This window comes from Geotrypetes seraphini, chromosome 2, assembly GCF_902459505.1.
Source record: "Geotrypetes seraphini chromosome 2, aGeoSer1.1, whole genome shotgun sequence".
NCBI classification, from domain to species: domain Eukaryota; kingdom Metazoa; phylum Chordata; class Amphibia; order Gymnophiona; family Dermophiidae; genus Geotrypetes; species Geotrypetes seraphini.
In genome coordinates this window covers 292,264,079-292,285,523 of record NC_047085.1, presented here as the reverse complement: position 1 = coordinate 292,285,523, position 21,445 = coordinate 292,264,079, and the positions used below count along the sequence as shown (strand labels likewise).

Genomic DNA, 21,445 nt, shown 5'->3' with positions numbered 1-21,445 from the left:
TGAGAGTAACGGTCCAGTGACGAGCTGACATGTAAAGCCTTGGACAGTGAGAGCTTTTCGAGTCCAAGGTGATGCCGCTGAGGACCGGGGTGATCCGATATATGAGAGACATAAAGGGTATGGTATATATACTGCTTCTTAGAATGAATTAAATTACAAGCACTGTCTTCAGCTCATTTTCTTACAAATATTGTCAATATCTGGTACTAGAGTCAAACCTTTTTATAAAAATTTATCGATTGATTTTCAAATTTAATACCAAGTACAACTTGTACAGAAAGCATATTTAACCAATAACTTTTACAATATTAAAGTGAATTGCTGGGGCTCGAAGAAAACATATTTAATAGAATGGTAGCAAATTATACAATTACAAGGTTCTCTTAAGTAAAACGTAGCTCCTAATGAGATGACCCCTGGTCTTAGAAGAAGAAACTCATGTGGGCGTTTTTGTGTTTCTCTTGAAATATCAGGGAACAATTGAATTTTACATCTAAAAAATTCTTTTTTTTCATTCTTTATTTAATCATTTTTTTCTGATACAGCAATCTCACTAAATCAGATAATCAATATTGAACATAAGAAGTTGCCTCCGCTGAGGCAGACCAGAGGTCCATCTCGCCCAGCGGTCCGCTCTCGCGGCGGCCCATCAGGCCCACTGCCTGAACAGTGGTCTCTGACTAATTTTACAAATTACCTCTAATCCTATCCCTCTAACCTTACCTCTACTCCTATATGTACCCCTCAATCCCTTTGTCCTCCAGATACCTGTCCAGACCCTCTTTGAAGCCCTGTAGCGTGCTTCTGCTTATCACATCCTCTGGTAGCGCGTTCCATGTATCCACCACCCTCTGGGTGAAAAAGAACTTCCTGGCATTTGTTCTAAACCTTTCCCCTCTCAATTTCTCTGAGTGCCCCCTTGTACTTGTGGTTCCCCATAGTTTGAAAAATCTGTCCCTGTCCACTTTTTTATGCCCTTCATGATCTTGAAGGTTTCTATCATGTCTCCTCTGAGTCGTCGCTTTTCCAGCGAGAAAAGCCCCAGCTTTTTCAGTCTGTCAGTATATGAGAGGTTCCCCATACCCTTTATCAGCTTAGTTGCTCTTCTCTGGACTCTCTCAAGTACCGCCATGTCCTTCTTGAGGTACGGCGACCAGTACTGGACACAGTACTCCAGGTGGGGGCGCACCAATGCACGATACAGTGGCAGGATGACTTCTTTCGTCCTGGTCGTGATACCTTTCTTAATGATACCCAACATTCTGTTCGCTTTCCTTGAGGCTGTGGCGCACTGCGCCGACGCCTTCATTGTTGTGTCTACCATCACTCCCAGGTCTCTTTCAAGGTTGCTCACCCCTAGCGGTGATCCCCCCATCTTGTAAGTGAACATCGGGTTCTTTTTCCCAACATGCATGACCTTGCATTTCCCTATATTGAAGCTCATCTGCCACTCTTTGGCCCACTCTTCCAGCTTTGTCAGATCTTTTTGGAGGTCTTCGCAGTCCTCCATGATTTCGACCCTGCTGTATAGTTTAGTGTCATCCGCAAATTTAATAACCTCGCATTTTTGTTCCCGCCTCCAGGTCGTTAATAAATATGTTGAACAGAAGCGGTCCCAACACCGACCCCTGTGGAACTCTGCTCGTGACCCATTTCCAATCTTAGTAATGGCCCTTTACTCCAACCCTCTGTTTCCTGTCCGCCAGCCAGTTTTTGATCCATCGGTGGACCACCCCTTGCACCCTGTGGTTCCATAGCTTCCTTATATATAGGCTATAAGGATATAAGGCGCCTCCAAATCATACAAAACACTGCAATAAAGGTAATCACAGGTTCAAAAAAATTCGATCATGTTACACCACTGCTTCAAAATGCTCACTGGCTACCAATTTCATATAGAATCACCTATAAAATAGCACTATTAGTCTTTAAGACATTAAGAAATAATACACCTGCATTTATAGACAGGCTTCTGATCCCCTACAGCCCCACTAGAGTTCTCAGATCTTCCTCACAAGCGTCCCTTTATGTTCCCTCTTTGAAAGTCATAGGTACTCGCCGTGACCTTATTTTTTCGGTTACAGCCCCTACCATTTGGAACTCCCTTCCTCTTCATTTAAGACTTGAACAAGATTTGAATAAATTCAAAAATAGTTTAAAGTGTTTTCTTTTTAAAGAAGCCTTTAACTAAAAGTTTATTTTTCGGTTCATTCCTAATTTTATCGTTTTGTATTAAACTCTGAGTATATACCCCTTTTTTTTTTCTCTTAGATTTTCAAGATTGTAAATCCTTTTCTCTTAGATTTTCAAGATAGTAAATCCTTTTCTCACATTATCCTTATGTTCTAACCCAACCTGATTAACTCATCTTGTTTTTTTTATTTTTTTATTGTATTTTTTCTTTTCCCTCCTTTCCTATTGTTCCATGTGTTTGTTACCCCAGTTCGTTTTTTAATTTTTTAAGTAACAATTTTTATTTACGATGTATTTGTAATTTTAATATATCCAATTTTATTTCTTTGTAAAACGCTTTGTATCCTGAAAAGCGTTCAATCAAATATTTTAATAAACTTGAAACTTGAAACTTAGCAGTCTTTCGTGTGGTACCTTGTCGAAGGCTTTTTGGAAGTCAAGGTAAATGATGTCTATGGATTCCCCTTTATCCACCTGGCTGTTTACCCCCTCAACGAAGTATAATAAGTTTGTGAGGCATGACCTGCCCTTGCAGAAGCCATGCTGGCTCGACTTTAGCTGCCCATTGTTTTCGATGTGTTCCCAGATGCTGTCTTTAATCAGCGCTTCCATCATCTTTCCCGGGACAGAGGTCAAGCTCACCGGCCTGTAGTTTCCCGGGTCTCCCCTTGAGCCTTTCTTGAAGATGGGCGTGACATTTGCTATTTTCCAGTCCTCCAGAATCTCTCCAGTTTTTAAGGATAGGTTGCATATCTGTCGAAGTGTCTCAGCTATTTCGTTCCTTAGTTCCTCGAGTACCCTCGAGTCCCTCGAGTACCGGTGAATGCCGTCCGGACCTGGCGATTTGTCGCTCTTTAGCCTGTCTATCTGCCTGAGGACATCCACCTTGCTCACCTCTAGTTGGACCAGATTTTCATCCTGATCTCCTTTTACGATCTCCTCGGGTTCCGGAATGTTGGTTGTGTCCTCCCTTGTGAAAACTGACGTGAAGAACTCATTTAACCTGTCCGCTATCTCCTTTTCCTCTTTTACCACTCCCTTTCTGTCTCCATCATCCAATGGTCCCACTTCCTCCCTAGCTGGTTGCTTCCCCTTTACGTACCTGAAGAATGATTTGAAGTTTGTTGCTTCCCCTGCCAGTCTCTCTTCATATTCTCTTTTTGCTTTCCTAACCACTCGGTGACACTCCTTTTGGTGTTTTTTATGCTCCTTTTGGTTGTCCTCTGTATGGTCTTTTTTTCCATTTTTTGAATGATGCCTTCTTATCACTTATCGCCTTTTTCACTGCATTTGTTATCCACACTGGGTTTTTTGTTCTATTTTTTTTTACACCCCTTCCTGAACTTGGGGATGCACAGGTTCTGTGCTTCGTGCACCGTGCCCTTGAGTAGGGTCCAGGCTTTTTCTACGGACTCCATCTTCCTTGCGGTATCGTTGAGTTTCTTTCCCACCATTTTTCTCATGGCATCATAATTCCCTTTTTTGAAGTTGAGTGCTGTCGTTGTGGTTCTTTTCACCTTTGATGATCCAATCTCTAGCCTGTACTGGATCGTATTGTGATCGCTGTTTCCTAGTGGGGCTAGTACTACCACCTCCTTAGTGGGTCCCCCTAGTCCGTTGAAGATTAGGTCAAGAGTGGCATCTCCCTGTGTAGGTTCCGTGACCAACTGTTCCATGAAACAGTCCCTCGTGACCTCCATGAATTTGGAGTGCCCGATGCTCCAGTCTATTCCCGGGTGGTTGAAGTCCCCCATCACCACCACACTTCCGCTTTTGCATAACTGCCTCAGTTCGACCTCCAGGTCCTGGTCGATTTCTTCCGATTGGCCAGGTGGGCGATAGTACAGACCCAATTTTATGTCCGCTCCTGTTCCTCCTGGTAGCTTAACCCATAGTGATTCCAAGTCATCCGCCCTTATTGTTGTTTCCATCCTAGTTGAAGGTATGGAATCTTTTATATATAGCGCTATTCCTCCACCCTTTTTGTGTGACCTATCTCTCCTGTAGAGTTTGAACCCTGGTAAAGCCACATCCCATTCATTGTCATCAGTCCACCACGTTTCTGTGACTCCAATTATGTCTAGGCCCTTTGTGCTGGTTAATACTTCCAGCTCTCCCATTTTAGCCTTTAGGCTACTAGCATTAGTGTACAGACAGTGTAAGTCCCGGTTGTTCGCCTTTCTTGCTGGTTTTCCTTGTGGTTTGGCGCTCCTGGCGACCCCCTCGTGAGTTGCCAGTCCCCAAGCCTCGTCTCGGTCATCCTCCTCCTGTGGTGTGTCTGTTTCGTCCTCAACCTGTTTCCTCATTTTTGGTTGTCCCTCTGGATTCCGTTGTTCTCTGTTTGTCCTGTTTGCCAGTTTTATTTGTGTCCTAGACCCCTGCAATTTGTCCTTAGGTCCTTCTTCAAAAAATTCCCATTTAGTCCTGAGCCCTCTTTTACAATGTCCTCGTTCAAGGTCCTTGGCCCTGGGCATCTGCATTGCGTCCTTAGGTCCTTTTCCCAAAAATTCTCACTCAGCCCCAATCCCTTTTTTACAATGTCCTTGGCCCTGGGCCCTTGTATTGCATCCTTAGGTCCTTTTTCCAAAAATTCACTCAGTCCCGAGCCCTCTTTTACAATGTCCTTGCTCAGTATCCTTATTTGATACTTTTGTCCGATGTGTCAGATTGACTGTCGGCTTTCCCCTCTTCCTCAGTTTAAAGCCAAATCTATGGCGCTCTGGACGTTGCGTGCAAGCATCCTCGTCCCAGTCGTGCTCAGGTGCAGTCCGACTCTCCTGTAGAGATTATTTTTCCCCAAGAAAGTTGTCCAGTTCCGAACAAAAAGGAAACCCTCCTCTTCGCACCATCTCCTGAGCCATCCGTTTATTGCTTGTAGTTCGCTCTGCCTCCGTGCATCCGCTCTCGGTACTGGCAGGATCTCTGAGAAGGCTATCTTCCTTGCCCTCAGTTTCAGTTTCCTCCCTAGGATCCTGAACTGATCAGTTAGTGCAGTCCTGTTGTAGTCCCTCCTGCTGACATCGTTGGTTCCAACATGGATTACTACAGCTGTCTCCTCCGTCTCGGCCCCTTCCAGGATCCTCTCAATTCTGTCGATGACATCCTTCGTTCTTGCCCCAGGGAAACATGTCACTAGTCGGTCCTCTCTCCCTCCAGCTATGTGACTGTCCACTCCTCTCAGGATTGAGTCTCCTACTGCGATAGCAGATCTCCCCTTCCTCAACTGTCTCTCTGGTCTCTGGTCTGTGTCAGTGGCGCAGTCAGCTAGTCCTTCCTCTGGGTTCTGTTGGGTCTCCTCCTCATCTGCCTGTCCAGATTTTCCGCAAGGTCCTACTCCCATGGTGTCTGGTGGATTTTGTCGTCCGACCGGTAGTTCTCCCCTGATGTCCTGTGCCTCCACCATCCTACAGGCCTCCTCGATGAATTTCTCGAGCTCTCTAACTTGTTCCGTGATGTGGTCCTCTCTGGCGGTGTCCTCAGTTGCCCAGCACTGTTCCTCTATGGTGCACAGTCCCTCCAGTTCCTGTACTCGATCCTGCAGTCTCCCGACCTCCTTCTTCAGGCTATCCAGTTCCTGACAGCGACTGCATATGTATGCCCTCCTCCCGGAGGGGAGATAGTCATACATATGACATTCGATGCAGTATACTGGGTAGCTCCGCTGGGTTCCTGTAGCCTCCATTTCTTTCTCCTTGCTCCTATGGTTCCTCGGTGGTTGAGAGTGGTGCCCGGCGTGCAGCTAGCTGAAAGAGTAGAGAGAGAGAGAAGAATGAGAAGAGAAGAAAAGTACTTTTTTTTTTTTTAAAGTTAGGTTTTTCTAGAAAATTAGGTTTGCTGCTGGGCTGCCTGGGCTCCTTCTCAAGGCTCCTTCGCAAAGGCGCAGTCGCTAAGGCGAGCGCCTTTGCCGCTCGCCTTCGCCGCGCGCTGAACGGCTGGGCGCCGTTGGCTCCCTTCCTCTTAAAGGGGAGCCCGGGCCGATGCGACCTGTGATGCGGTGGGGGTGGGCGGAGCTAGCTCTCGCTGCAACCCCGGTGTGCCTGCCTGCTGGTTAGTCCTCCTCCCCTCTGCCTCACTGCTGGAACAAGATGCAAGCAAAAGTAAGCCCAAGACAAACAAAAAGAAAAAAAGAAACGCCGCCGCAGACTGAGATTGTGATTCACAATCTTAATAAACTAATAGAAATAATGCAAATTATCCATCCTACTATTAAAGGAATCCTACTTCACTGCAGCACATAATCATCATTGAATATGATTCACAGTCTTAATATATTAGTAATAATAATGCAACTTATTTATCTACTATTACAACAAACCTATCCCCTACCTCCCCCCCACCCCCCCCCCCAGGAGACCTGGATCCCCAATCTATCAAAATAGGACAATATATTCTTTTGTTAGACTTTTTTTTCTATTTGAATATAGCTCTCCCATATATCATTAAACTTTGCCCATTGATTTGTTAATAGGGCCGATAATCTAAGTTTCTCACAGACTATTCCCAGGCGTTCCCTCATATCTCTTAATGTAGGTACATCTCGCATGCGCCATTTCTGAGCCAATGTCAGTCTAGTAGCTATAAATGCCAAGTCCAGAAGTTTAGATTGAGAGGATGTTAAACCTTCTGTTTTTATTCCCAATAGTGCCCTTTCGGCATTCAATTTAAGTGGGGTTTGAATTAATTTGCTCACATAACCAAATACTTGTTCCCAAAACCTCTGTAGCCTCTGACATTCCCACCACATATGAAAGAATGTACCTCTTCTGCCACATCCTTTCCAGCAAGTAGCATCACTCTGCTTAATACATTTGCTAATTAAAACAGGAGTAATGCACCAACGTGTTCAAAGTTTAATAGCATTCTCCACTACAGTGGCAGCTCTATCTGGAAAAGATGTGATACAATTACCCCCCATTCGTCTAAGGGACCATTCTTTCCCCAGATCTTTTTAACATGCTTTCATGTATGATGTTTTAATTGCTTTATCTTCATTTATAATTTTATATAACCAAGAAATACACCCTTTTGCTACTAGTTCCCCTAATCTTTTTTCGAATTGAGATTTCTTTAAAATTCCATTATTCTTTACCTTGTATATCGATATATAATTTTTTATCTGTAAATAAGGGAAAAGATCTTTCCCTTCAAATTGGTATTGCCCCTGTATATCTGTAAAAGCTTTTACCTCCCCTTCTTCAATTAATTGACCAAAGCATCTTAGCCCTTTTGTCTCCTACTTCTTAAAAATTCCCCCCTCCCTACCTGGTATAAAATCTCATGTAAATAATATAGGGGGGAAAAAATACCTCTATCCGTACCTAAAAATTTTTTCCTCACACTTTTCCACATAACTAAAGAGCATTTGCTAAAAGGATTTTTTATATTTATTAAGTCTTTTTCTTCTACTCATGGTAGGTATTTCAAATCCTTAATTCCTTCTCTCTAATCTATCCAAGAAATTCTTTATGTTTGTTTTTAAAGAAAAGTCTAAATATCCACACTTTGTCTATATGAAGAGCTAGTGTTAGGATCAATGTTGCAGGACTTGCTACTTCTGCATCTGATTTCTCCAAAATCTCCGAAATAAGAACATAAGAATTGCCGCTGTTGGGTCAGATCAATGGACCATCATGCCTAGCAGTCCGCTCCCGTGGTGGCCCTTAGGTCAAAGACCATTGCCCTAACAAACTAGCCTTACCTGCATACGTTCCGGTTCAGTAGAAACTTGTCTAGCTTTGTCTTGAATCCCTGGAGGGTGTTTTCCCCTATTACAGCCTACGGAAGAGTGTTCCTGTTTTCCACTACTCTCTGGGTGAAGAAGAACTTCCTTACGTTTGTATGGAATCTATCCCCTTTTAACTTTAGAAAGTGCCCTCTTGTTCTTTTTACCTTGGAGAGGGTGAACATCCTGTCTTTATCTACTAAGTCTATCCCATTCATTATCTTGAATGTTTCGATCATGTCCCCTCTCAGTCTCCTCTTTTCAAGGGAGAAGAGGCCTAGTTTCTCTAACCTCTCATTGTACGGCAACTCCTCCAGCCCCTTAACCATTTTAGTCACTCATCTCTGGACCCTTTCGAGTAGTACTGTGTCCTTCATGTACGGCAACTAGTGCTGTACGCAGAATTCCAGGTGGGGGCGTACCATAGCGCGGTACAGTGGCATGATCACCTTCTCCGATCTGTTCGTGATCCCCTTTTTAATCATTCCTAGCATTCTGTTCACCTTTTTCACAGCTACCGTGCATTGCGCGGACGGCTTCATCGACTTGATGACCAGTACTCCCAAATCTCTTTCCTGGGGGGTCTGTCCGAGTACTGCACCAGACATCCCGTATCTGTGTATAAGATTTTTGTTACTGACATGCATCACCTGACACTAATCCACGTTAAACCTCATTTGCCATGTCACAGCCCATTTCTCGAGTGTGTTTATGTCACGTTGAAGGTCTTCGCAATCCTGCATCTTCATTACTCTGAATAGCTTCGTATCGTCTGCAGATTTAATCACCTCGCTCATTGTACCAATTTCCAGGTCATTTATAAAGATGTTGAGGATCACGGGCCCACGCACTCCACTCATGACTCTTCCCAGGCCGAGTATTGTCCATTTACTCCCACTCTCTGTTTCCTACCCACCAACCAGTTTTTAATTCACATGAGAATTTCACCCTCGATTCCATGGCTCGCAATTTTTCGAAGTAGTCGTTCATGTGGGACCTTGTCGAACACCTTCTGAAAATCCAGATATATAATGTCGAACGGCTCGCCGTTGTCTATCTGCCTGTTTACTCCCATCAAGTTCGTCAAGCAAGATCTGCCCTTGCTGAAGCCGTACTGGCTGGTCCTCATCAGATTGTGTCCATCAAGGTGATCAATGATGCGGTCCTTTATCAGTGCCTCTACCTTCTTTCCTAGTACCAAGCTCAGACTCACCAATGTAGTTTCCTGGATCTCCCCTCAAACCTTTCTTGAAGATTGGCGTAACATTTGCCACTTTCCAGTCTTGCGGAATCCTTCCCAATTTGATCGACAGATTGGCTATTAGTTGAAGCAGTTCAGCTTTAACCCCTTTCAGTTCCTTGATTACCCTTGGACGGATGCTGTCTGGTCCCAGGGATTTATCGTTTTTAAGCTTATCAATCTGCCTGCATACCTCTTCTAGACTGACCGTCAACCCTGTCAGTTTCCCATCTTTGTTTCCTGCGTATAGCCTGTTGGCTTCCGGTATGTTGTGTATATCCTCTTCGGTAAATACAGGTGCAAAAAACATGTTCAATTTGTTGGCGATGGCTTTGTCCTCTTTTAGCACTCCCTTTTTTCAATGGTCATCCAACGCTTCCTTCGCAGGTTGTTTCCCTTTAATATATCAAAAGAATGGCTTGAAGTTTTTCGCCTCCTTGGCTATTTTTTCCTCGTAGTCTCTTTTGGCCCCTCATACCGCCTTGTGGCATCTGCTTTGATGTTATTTGTGCTTTTTCCAGTTTTCGTCCGTTTTTGACCTTTTCCATTCCATAAACAAAGTATTCTTGTCTCTGATCGATTCATTCACCGCTACAGCTGGTCCTTGTTCTTTTTCCTCTTGGATCCCTTGTTGATACGCGATTTATATAGATTTTGTGCCTCGGTGATCGTGTCCTTAAAAAGGGACCATGCTTTCTCTAGTGCTTTTACACTGCTTATCCTCTTCTTTTTTATATAGATCTTTATTAATTTGCAAAACTAATACACAGTGTCATAAATTATACATGCAATCGTTACAAAATAAGCACTTAAATTTCATCAATAACAAAGAAGATAATAAATATTCCTCCCCTCCCATCCAACAATTTAATCAAGAAATGAACCAAAAAACTATATCCCCCCCCACCCAGCGTCCCTTCTACACCTTGCGACGGTCCTCGTAGTCCATTTAGAATTAAGTCCAGAATTGCATTTCCTCTCGTATTTTCTTTGACAAGTTGTTCCAGGAAGCAATCACCTGTAGCATCCAGGAACTTGGTCTCCCTACTGCAGCCGGAGGTGCCTAGGTTCCAGTCTTTCCCCAGATAATTGAAGTCGCCCATGATAACTGTGTTGCCTCCCTTGCAGCTGTGTTTGATCTCATCCGTCATTTCTCCATCAATTTCTTCGGACTGCCCTGGGGGTCGGTAGTAGGTGCCGATCTTCATTTCCGTTCCCTTTGTTCCCGGAATTTTGGCCCATAGAGACTCTACCTTATTTTTCATTTCTGGCGTGTTCTCTCCGGTAGACCCAATTTCTTCTTTGATGTATAGGGCAATACCCCTACCTTTTTGACCTACTCTGTCTCTGCAGTATAGCTTGTATCCTGGTAGCACAGTGTCACAAGCGTTTTCCTTGTTCCACCATGTTTCTGTGACACCGATGATGTCAAGGTTAGCTTTTTGTGCCATAACTTCCAATTCCCCCATCTTATTTCTTAGGCTTCTTGCATTCGTATATATACACTTAAGTTTGCAGCTTTTTACTTTCTTGCAATTTCTTTCATCTTGTATCCCTTTCAATCTGTCAGGATTTCTGTCTTGCCTTTGATCCAGTGAGTCTTCCTGCACGGTATCCTCTGAGTATACTGGATCCTGAACCATCGACTCTTGGCCAACTGTTGGCTTTCCCCTTCTTCCAAGTTTAAAAAATTCTCAATTTCTCTTTAGATATTGCTTGCAAGTAGCCTCGTTCTGTCTCTGCTGAGCTGGAGTCCATCCTTCCTGAATAGCTTGCTCTTCCCCCAGAATGTTGTCCAGTTGCGCACAAAGTGGAATCCTTCTTCCTCACGCCAGCACCTCATCCACACGTTGACTGCTTGCAGCTCCGTCTGCCTCTCCTCGTTGGCCCTGGGTACTGGCAGGATCTCCGAGAACGCTACCCTCGGCGTTCTGGTCTTCTGCTTCTTTCCTAGCATCTGGAACTGGTCCTTCAATACTTCCCTGCTGTAATGCCTGTTGCTCACATTGTTTGTCCCCACATGGATCACCACTGCCGCATCTTCCTCTTCCACGCTGTCAATGATCCTGTCGATGCGGCTCACTATGTCTTCTACCTTGGCTCCCGATAGGCAGGTCACCAGCCGATCCTGTCTTCCTCCTGCTATGTGGCTATCAACTTGTCTGATGATGGAGTCCCCCCACGACGATTGCTGTCCTCTCTATCTTCTCATGCCTCTATAGCCGCAGGTACGTGTCCTGGTCTCTCCAGCCGTAGGTCTGTGTCCTCTGTACACTTCCATCTTCCCTCATCCTGGTGTTGGCTTGCACTGGACTCGTCTTCTTGTGGGTTCCTTACGCTGTCTCCAGATCCTGCTGCTGTGTCACCCATTTCTTCCTTGTGGTTGTCCTCCAGGTTGTCCTCTCTCCCTGTAGGTGTATATTGGCAGTTCCACTGTTGCTTGTGATTTTCCACAGCCTCCCTGTATGCCTCCTCGATGAACTTCTCTAACTTCCAGACTTCTTCCTCAATGTTTCCTATGTCTTGATGCTCTCTGCCTCTCTGTCCTTCTCCTCCACTGCTCGAAGTGCTTCCAGTTCCAGTATTCTGCCCTCCACTCTGTCCTCTGCTTCCTTCTGTTCTTACTCCCCCTCTTCTCTCTCTCGTTTGCCTGCATTCTTCCCCTGTAATCTGCTTCTCCTGCCTCCTGCTCGTCTGCACGAGCCTTTAGTTTGCCATTGGCTCCTCCCCTTTTAAGGGGGAGCTCCAGTGAATGATGGGTGTGGGCGGAGCTAACTCTTGCCGCTGCCCCTTGCTCTCACTTTGTCCTCTACTTCCTTCTGTTCTTATTCCCCCTCTTCTCTCTCTCTTGTTTGCCTGCACTCTTCCCCTGTAATCTCCTTCTCCTGCCTCCTGTTGTTCAGTGGATTTTACTTGTTGTTGAGGTGATTTAGTAGGTAATTATACACCTGAAAAAATGGAAGCAAATTTTCCTCTGAGACTTCCAAAATTTCCATCAAGTATTTCTGAAGCATTTCTCTAGGCCTATCCAAACTACTCGAATGTGCTGTTCACTGCCGTTGCCTGGACTTCCTTTCTTCTCATAATATTCTTGACCCACTTCAATCGGGCTTTCACCCTCTCCACTCTACAGAAACTGCCCTTGCTAAAGTCTCTAATGACCTGTTCCTGGCAAAATCCAATTGGCTCTACTCTATCCTCATTCTTCTCGATCTCTCTGCTACCTTCGACACTGTTGATCACCACCTCCTTCTCAATATGTTGTCCTCGCTGGGATTCCAGGGTTCTGCACTCTCCTGGTTTTCTTCCTATCTCTCTCATCATACCTTCAGCATATGTTACGGTGGATCCTCCGCTGCTGCCATCCTGCTGTCTGTTAGCATACCCCAAGGCTCTGTCTTGGGCCCTCTCCTCTTTATATACCCGTTCTCTTGGTACACTGATCTCCTTTCATGGTTTTCAATATCACCTCTAGGCTGACGACTTCCAGCTATATCTCTCCACACCAGTTATCTCTACAGGAGTTTCGGTCCGAATATCAGCCTGCCTGTCTGACATTGCTGCTTGGATGTCTCACTGCCATCTCAAACTAAATATGGCTAAAACTGAACTTATCTTTCCACCTAAACTCACCTCCCCCATCTCACCGTTCTCTTTCTGTGGATAACACTATCTTCCACCCTGTCTCATCAGCTTGCAACCCTGAGGTGATCTTTGACTCCTCTCTCTCCTCTGCTCAGATCCAACAAACCACCAAATCCTATTGCTCCTCCTCTATAATATTACCAAAATCCGTCCTCTTATCTCTGAACACACTGTCAAAGCCCTTATCCATGCTCTCATCACCTCGCGCCTGACAACGTACTTCTCTCAGGACTCCCGCGCACCCATCTCTCACCTCTTCAATCCATTCAAAATTCTGCTGCATGACTCATATTCCATGAGAGCTGCTATTCTCACATTACCCCTCTCCTCAAGTCACTTTATTGGCTCACCATCCATTTCCAAATACAGTTTAAACTCCTCTTGCTGACTTACAAATGCATTCACTCTGAAGCCCCCAATATCTCTCTTTACTTATATCCCCCTATGCTCCCACCCACCCCACCCCCGTGATCTCCGTTCATCAAGCAAGCACCTCTTATTTGCACCCTTCTCTTCCACTACCAACTCCAGACTCTGTCTCTTCTTTCTTGCAGCACCATATGCCTGGAACAGGCTTCCTGAATCAATACATTGTGCTCCATCCCTAGAAATATTCAAATCCAAGCTAAAAGCCCACTTTTTTGAAACTGCTTTCAACTCTTAACTCCCACTCACTGTTGTCAGATACCTATACCCTTTGTATCATTTCCTCTACCATTATCTCCCCAACCTTGAAATGTACTGTCTAAATTAAATTGTAAGCTTTTCTGAGCAGGGGCTGTCTGTTGTATGTTAAAATGTACAGTGCTGTGTATGCCTTGCAGCGCTAAAGAAATAATAAATAGTAGTAGGCACATGGGCCCAACCCGACCATGTGCCTCAGGCCGCGCCCCCAGGTGGGACCTAAGGCTCCAGGGCCTATTCTGATTGGCCCATGCGCCTTAGGCCCCACCAGTAGGCGGAGCTTTAGGACGGATGGGCCAATCCGGCCTCATTCCTTCGTTGGCTGCCTGCCGGACAGGCGGGTTTGGCTCCCGTCTGTCCGGCCAACTACCAAAGGTACGGGGAAGGGGGGTGGGGGGGTCGTGGGGGTCGGCCAGGGGGGTCGCGGGTCGGCTGGGGGGGCGGTCAGAGGTTCTTGGGGGGGGGCGGTCGTTGGGGGGAGGGGTTTTGCGTCGAGGGCAGGAGGGCCTGGGATCCCTCCTGCCCGTAATGTAGTGCGGGGTGGGGTTAGGGGGTCGCCGTGGCCAGGAGGGTTTGGGCTCCCTTCTGGCCCAACTACACAAAGGTACGGGGAAGGCGGGTGGGGGTGTCGTGGGGGTCGGCCAGGGGGGTCGCGGATCGGCTGGGGGACGGGCGGAGGTTCTTGGGGGGGGGGCGGTCGTTGGGGGGAGGGGGTTTGCGTCGAGGGCAGGAGGGCCTGGGATCCCTCCTGCCCGTAATGTAGTGCGGGGTGGGGTTAGGGGGTCGCCGTGGCCAGGAGGGTTTGGGCTCCCTCCTGGCCCGATATTGTCGGGGAGTTGGGGAGTCGGCCAGGCAAGAGGGCTTGGGCTCCCTCTTGCTCCGATCGTGGGTGCGGGTGCTGGTGGGAGCGCGTGCGAGCGGTCGTTCCGGGTGGGGGTGCGAGCGGTCCTGCGAGGGGGGTGGTGAATCGAACGTCCGGGGGGGGGCATCAGGTTTTCAGGGTGGGGACAGGACTTCAAGGGGGAGAGGAGAGTCGGGGCGGGCGAAAGGAGAGTCGGGGTGGCCAGAGGAGAGTCGGGGCGGGTGAAAGGAGAGTTGGGCAGCATGCGCGGTATACGTGTGTGCGCGGTATATAAAAGTTTCTGTACATAAAGTTGTGTTTTTCGCGCGCTATACCCGTGTGCGCGTTTTACACGGGTGCGCGTTATCTATGTGAAAATACGGTAGTTGCCTCCAAAGCTTCTCCCCTTGGAGCTTTAATTTTTCTTCTGCCGCTCCTAGCAAGTAGCAGCTCTCCACTCTCTCAAAAAAATAAAGAAAGAAAAAACAAAAACCTCAAAACCGCGGAAAACAATAATTTTTTATTTTCTTAAAAACCAAATTAAAACCAAATGAGTTTTTTTCAGAAAATTTACTTTATTTTCTCTTTAAAAAAAAATTATTCCATAACAGCGCAACACTTCTGTTCTACTGCCGTGGGGTTTCTTCATCTTCTTCCCGGCAAACAAGACGGATTTATACTTTTAAAAATTGAAATGTATGTATGCATGTAATTCTTCACAGAAAAACTGTGTGCACCATATAGCAGATGCAGATGTGCACCTAGTTGTTCAAGAGCTCATTTTCAAAACAAAAGCACACAAAGCCCTCATAGCAAAATGTATTTGCATACTTCTGTTGGATATGAGCAATTATAAAATTATAGCCTATGGGGTTCATAATCAAAAAAAAAAGTCTAAAAAGTGGCCTAAATGGCTACTTGGACGATCAAAAAGCCTGATCGTCCAAGTACCCATAGTCAAAGCTGGTTTTAGAAGTATCTAGAACCAGCTTAGGCCTTTCCCCTGCCTCTAGATGCACAGAGAGAAAAGAGGCGTGTTTAGAGGAGGGGAAAGGACGTGCGGTGGGCGGTAGGTGGCGGCACTTATACGTTTTGACTTAGACGAAGTCAAAACAGGTCTAAGTGCCGAAAAAGGGGCCGCTGAGCTGATCTGGCTGCTGCGATCAGCTCAACGGCCCAAGCAACCTGCCTACCCCCTACAGTAATGATTGCGGCAGGAGAGATGCCTCATCTCCCCTACCGTGATGCCATCACTCCTCTACCCGAACTGCTGCAACCCGCGGCAGGAGAGATGCCCTATCACTCCTGCCGTGGGTCGCGGCAGTTCGGGTAGAGGAGTGATGGTATCGCGGTAGGGGAGATGAGGCATCTCTCCTGCCGCGATACATCACCTCCCCACACACAACATCGGGGCAAGAGGGAGTCCAAGCCCTTTTGCCCCACGGCACCGACCCCCCCCCCCCCCCCCGATTACGTTCGGAGCAAGAGGGAGCCCAAGCCCTCTTGCCCTAGGCACCCGCAGCACCCCTCGATTACGATCAGGCCAGGAGGGAGCCCAAGCCTCCCTAACCTCTCACCCCCCACCCCCCTACATGATCGGGCAGGAGGGAGCCCAACTCCTCCTGCCCAGGCGGACCCCTACCCCCCATTCCCCACTACAATACGGGCAGGAGAGATCCCAGGCCCTCCTGCCCTCAACACGACCGCCCCCCCCGAACCCCTGATCGCCCCCCCCGCCAACCTATGACCCCCCACCAACCTCACAACCCCCCACCCTCAATCCCACCCCCCATACCTGTAAAATGTTGGCCAGATGGACGGGTGCCAAACCCGCCCATCCGGCAGGCCAGCCAGCTGCAGAATGGGGCCACATTGGCCCAGGCATCTGAAACCCCACCCACAGGTGGGGTCTAAGGCGCCTGTTCCAACCAGAATAGGCCCGGGAGTCTTAGGCCCCTCCTGTGGGTGGGGCCTTAGGCACATGGACCCAACCCGGGCCTATTCTGGTTGGCCCAGGCGCCTTAGGTCCCACCTGTGGGCGGGGTTTCAGATGCCTGGGCCAATCCAGCCCCATTCTGCAGCCGGCTGGCCTGCCAGACGGGCAGGTTTGGCACCCGTCCGTCTGGCCAACATTTTACAGGTATGGGGGTGGGATTGGGGGTGGGGGATCGTGGGGTCTGTCGGGGGGTCACGGGTTGGTGGGGGGCCAATTGGGGGTTCGGGGGCGGTCGTGGGGGGTGGTGTCGAGGGCAGAAGGGCCTGGGATCCCTCCTGCCCGTATTGTAGTGGGGAGTGGGGGGTAGGGGGTCCGCCTGAGCAGGAGGGGTTGGGCTCCCTCCTGCCCGATCGTGTAGGGGGTGGGGGGCGAGAGGCCAGGAGGGCTTGGGCTCCCTCCTGGCCAGATCATAATCGGGGGGTGCCGCGGGTGCCCGGGGCAAGAGGGCTTGGGCTCCCTCTTGCCCTGAACGTAATCGGGGGGATGGGGGGTCGGTGTCGCGGGGCAGGAGGGCTTGGGTTCCCTCCTGCTCCGATGTCGTTGGGGGGGGGGGGGTTGGTGTGGATTCTGTAACTAGTGTTGTTTTTCACAGATACCAGTTACAGAATCCAGCTTTTAGGCGAAGGACTGGCTCCTCCAAAGCCCTTGTGTTGGACATTTGGGGCTTAGGCATTTTTTTGGTTCATTATGGGGTATAAGTGTAGATGTTGTGGGGGTATAAGTGTAGACGTAATGGTGGTCTGGGCGTTTAAACAGCTGAATGTAGTGGCAGGCCATTATCAAGAAAAACCTCCATTTGGACGTTTTTTTTGATTATGGACATTTTCCCTGCTTCTATTTTCAACGTTTAAGGCCTAAGGCCAAAAGGGGACTTAGACATTTTTGTGGTTTTTTTTTATTATGCCCCTCTATGCATATAAAGGTTTAAGCTTATAAACTACAGCATATATTTAATCTAGAATTCCAGTCAGTCTAGGAAAGTAGTTATAAATAAATATAGATAGCCTCTTTGCTCACAGTGCATGTTTATACAGTATTAACACCAGTACTAAAGACAGATGCTTATAACAATAATTGTGAAAAACTCAAGGAGGTTTGCTAAGGAAGTAATACTGATTAGAATTTTTCAAGCGAGTATTCCATTTACTGAATAATGACACTTGGTTGCTCTATTGGCTCTTGCAGTATTGCAATAGAGCAATCATTTTTCTGTTAATACAGTATTTGTACTAGCTGATTGCAAGATGCAGCATCAGAATACATGAAAGCATTTCTTCTTGCAGAGCAGTAATAAACATACCATTGTTTTGAAGGACAGTAGAATTCTCTTATAATAACAGTTGGTGTGTACCCCAAAACCTGTTTACTATATCAGGAGATTTACTCAACAGGAGAGATGGAGTCCTTTTCATTAGTAGGATATAAATTGCCTTTGTATGCTGCATAAAATTACAGGTCAGAATTAAGCCGGTGGCAATCTAGCCACTACTGACTGAATTAAACCTGGATATTCTGTGCCAGCCCCTATCCAGGTACCAGCACTGAAGGTCTGGGGCAGCTGTCAGGAATTACAGGGTACCTTTGATATTTAGAAGAGGCATTCAGATAGCTACCTGGATAACTTAGGACTACCTTTTTGCTTTCCTAAGTTAACTGGATAGTTATACAGGTACTGCCTCTGAATTGTGGCATTGTACAGGTGAGCTCCACCCCTCAACTGTCCCAGCACTAACTACTGAGTAACATAGTAAATAACGGCAGATAAAGACCTGAACGGTCCATCCAGTCTGCCCATTAGTTATTCTCATTAAAAATACATGATTAAATTAACTTGTCTCTTCTTTGATATTTCTGAGCCATAGACTAAGTCCACCTGGTATTATGTTACATCATCTATGTAAATTGCTCCCTTGAAGTCAGTTTTAGTGATTTCATGGGAAAGGTCAAACAGATCTTTGAAAGGTACTTATAGTCACTTAATTTATTTTTATAGGTGTCCTCTGGAATCTGTCCTCTTGTGATGCACTTAAAATGCCAATTATTCAGGATGCCCTTGCAGTGTTGACCAATTCAGTGATCATCCCTCATTCTGGATGGGAAAACTCACCTCTCCAGGATGATCGAAAAATACAGCTCCATTCGTCACAAGTGCTGCGCAATGCCACTGGGTGCCTAAGGTTAGTATGATGCTGTCTTTTATGCCTTACAGGACTTTACACTCTTATCGTTGCATTTGATGTATTGTGTGCCATTTCTGCTGTGCTTTTGAAAGGAGAACTTGGTGACTTTATTCATAAAAGGTATTATCCGAGGGCAAGCAGGCAGCATATTCTCACATGTGAGTGACGGATATTGTCAAAGTGAATTTCCCAAGTCACAACTTCAACCCTCTCATGTGCTGCAATTTATTGAAGCCCTACTCGACACCACTCTTCTATGGGCATTTCTACCTCAACAACGACAAGATACCTTACTTCATCTTTGCAGTCATGTCTCCATTCTACAATGACAAATGATGCAACTCATAGGTCACATGGAATCTACAGTTCATGTCACCCCCCTATGCATGACTCATCTCAGATCAGTGGACCCTTGCATCTCAGTGGTCTCAAGCTCTCGATCCCTTATCCCGATGGATCACAGTCAACTCGCCTCTTCATCAATCTCTCCAGTGATGGCTGAATCCAACAAATCTCTCCAGAGGTTTGTTGTTTCACATCTTCCCCATATCAGAAAGTGCTTACCATGGAAGCGTCCATGTATGCTTGGGGATTCCACCTGAACGGTCTCAGGACACAGGGTCGGTGATCTGCTCAAGAAAAGACATTGAACATCAACCTGTTAGAACTGCGGGCAATTCACAATGCTCTAAAATCCTTCCAGGAGTCTTTCCAACAAGTCCTTCCTGTTCGAACAGACAATCAAGTAGTGATGTACTACATCAACAAGCAGGGGGGCACAAGTTCTCTTCCCCTTTGTCAAGAGGCCGAGCGCATTTGGAATTGGGCAATTCCTCACAACATTTTTTTCTAAGCTATATATGTGCAAGGCAAGCAGAATGCCCTTGCTGAAAAGCTCAGCAGAGTTCTCCAACCACACGAGTGGTCTCTCAATTTCACAATCTTATGCCACATCTTCTCTCTTTGGGGGATCCTCAGATAGACCTGTTTGTTTCAAGTTTTCAAGTTTTATTTAAAATTTGATATATTGCTTAAAAAAATTGTCTAAGTGGTTCACAGAATTATAATTATTAAAATCAAGGGGAAAACATTGACTAATTAGACTAAATTGACAAACTGGAGACGAAAGTATTATGGGTGAAATACAAATTATTAAAAGAAAGGAGAATATAAAAGGATCAGCACATGAGGTAGGGAAATGCTCTTCCTTTGACTTGCCATTAATTATTATTGATCATAAGCATCTTTAAAAAGGAAAGTTTTAAAGTTGGATTTAAATTTATCTAACGGGATCTCTTCCCAAAGATGTGAAGGTAGGGAGTTCCAGGCCTCAATTCTGCTCCCAACAGTACTCTTCTCATCGTCTTGAAGCAGATGCATTTCTTCTCGACAGCACGAACAAGTGCCTCTATGCATTTCCACCAATCTCTCTCATTCTAAAAATCTTAGTCAAGCTCAAGAGCGAATCGGCCACCATGATCCCGATAGCTCTTCAGTGGCCCAGACAACCTTGGTTTTCCCTTCTACTTCAGCTAAGTGCCAAGGATCCAGTTCCTTTGCAGATCTTTCCATCTCTGCTCACTCAGAATCAAGGATCTCTTTTATATCCCAATCTGTAATCTCTGCACCTGACAGCTTGGTATCTTTTGGTCTGACTTCAGCAAATTCTAATCTTTCTGATTCAGTACAAGCCATTATAGCTGCTTCCAGAAAGCCTTCTACTCAGCAATGCTATCAACATAAGTGCATCTGGATGTTTCTTCCTCTTCTCTTCCTTCAGTGTTTGACTATCTTCTCTATTTATCCAATTCTGGACTTAAAGACTACTTCGGTCAGAGTTCACCTCAGTGCTATTAGTGCTTTCCATGCTCCTATCAACAATAAACCTCTGGCCACTCATCCACTTGTTTCCCAGTTTATGAAGGACTTTTCAACTTTAAACCTCCGCTCAAGCTGACTCCAGTTGTCTGGGATCTTAATGTAGTCAGTCTTAGCCAGTCTGATGAAGCCACCATTTGAACCACTGACATCTACTCATCTTAAATTTCTCACTTGGAAAGTGGTTTTCTTGATCTCTATCACTTCCACTTGTCAAGTGAGTGAACTTCAAGAATTGGTATGCGACCCACCTTTCACAGTATTTCATCATTACAAGATGTTTCTCAGGACCCATGGTAAATTCCTCTCAAAAGCAGTCACGGAATTTCACCTGAATCAATCCATTGTGCTTCCAGTTTTTTTTCCCCAAAGCCTCATTCTCATCTTGGAGAAACAGCTCTTCACACTTTGCACTGTAATCATTCTTTGGCTTATTACATACAAAGGACTAAGCCACACAGGTCTTCACTTCAACTTTTCATCTCATTTGATCCTAATAGATTGGGTCTCCCTGTCACCAAACAAACTATTTCCACATGATTGACGGGCCTGTATTTCCTTCTGCTATGCTCAAGCTGGACTGCAGCTCGAGGAACAAGTTATAGCACACAAGGTCCAAGCTATGGCAGCATCAGTGGCCTTTTTGCATTCCACTCTTATTGAAGATATTTGCAAAGCAGCTACTTGGTCTTCAATTCACCAATTCATGAATTCACATCTCACTACTGTCTAGAACCCTATTCCAGATGAGATGGTTGTTTTGGCCAAGCAGTATTGCAGAATTTATTTTCTTCTTAATAGCCAACCCTCCATCCTATTGCAGTAAGCTAGGGAGTCCCACATTTGAGACTATGCTGTCTGCTTGTCCAAGGATAAAGCACAGTTACTTACCATAACAGGTGTTATCTGGGGACAGCAGACAGATACTCTCACATTCCTCCCACCTCCCTTGGTTGGCTTCTTAGCTTGCTTACGGAACTGAAGTATTGTGAGCTGACATTGGGCAGGAAGGCACTTGCAGCAATGCACTTTGACACTGTCATGGATGACGTCACCAACATGTGAG

At 46.2% G+C, this 21,445-nt stretch overlaps 1 protein-coding gene across 6 annotated transcripts in view; it reads left to right on the top strand.

Annotated features, from left to right (window-relative positions):
• Positions 1-21,445, top strand: part of CTNND2 (catenin delta 2) — a 1,866,736-nt gene that overhangs the window by 1,372,141 nt on the left and 473,150 nt on the right. For all 6 annotated transcript variants that reach the window (XM_033929835.1, XM_033929832.1, XM_033929833.1 and 3 more), the window contains one exon: positions 18,315-18,498. In XM_033929835.1, the coding sequence (XP_033785726.1) occupies positions 18,315-18,498 (184 nt within the window). The remainder of the gene's footprint in view (positions 1-18,314; positions 18,499-21,445) is intronic.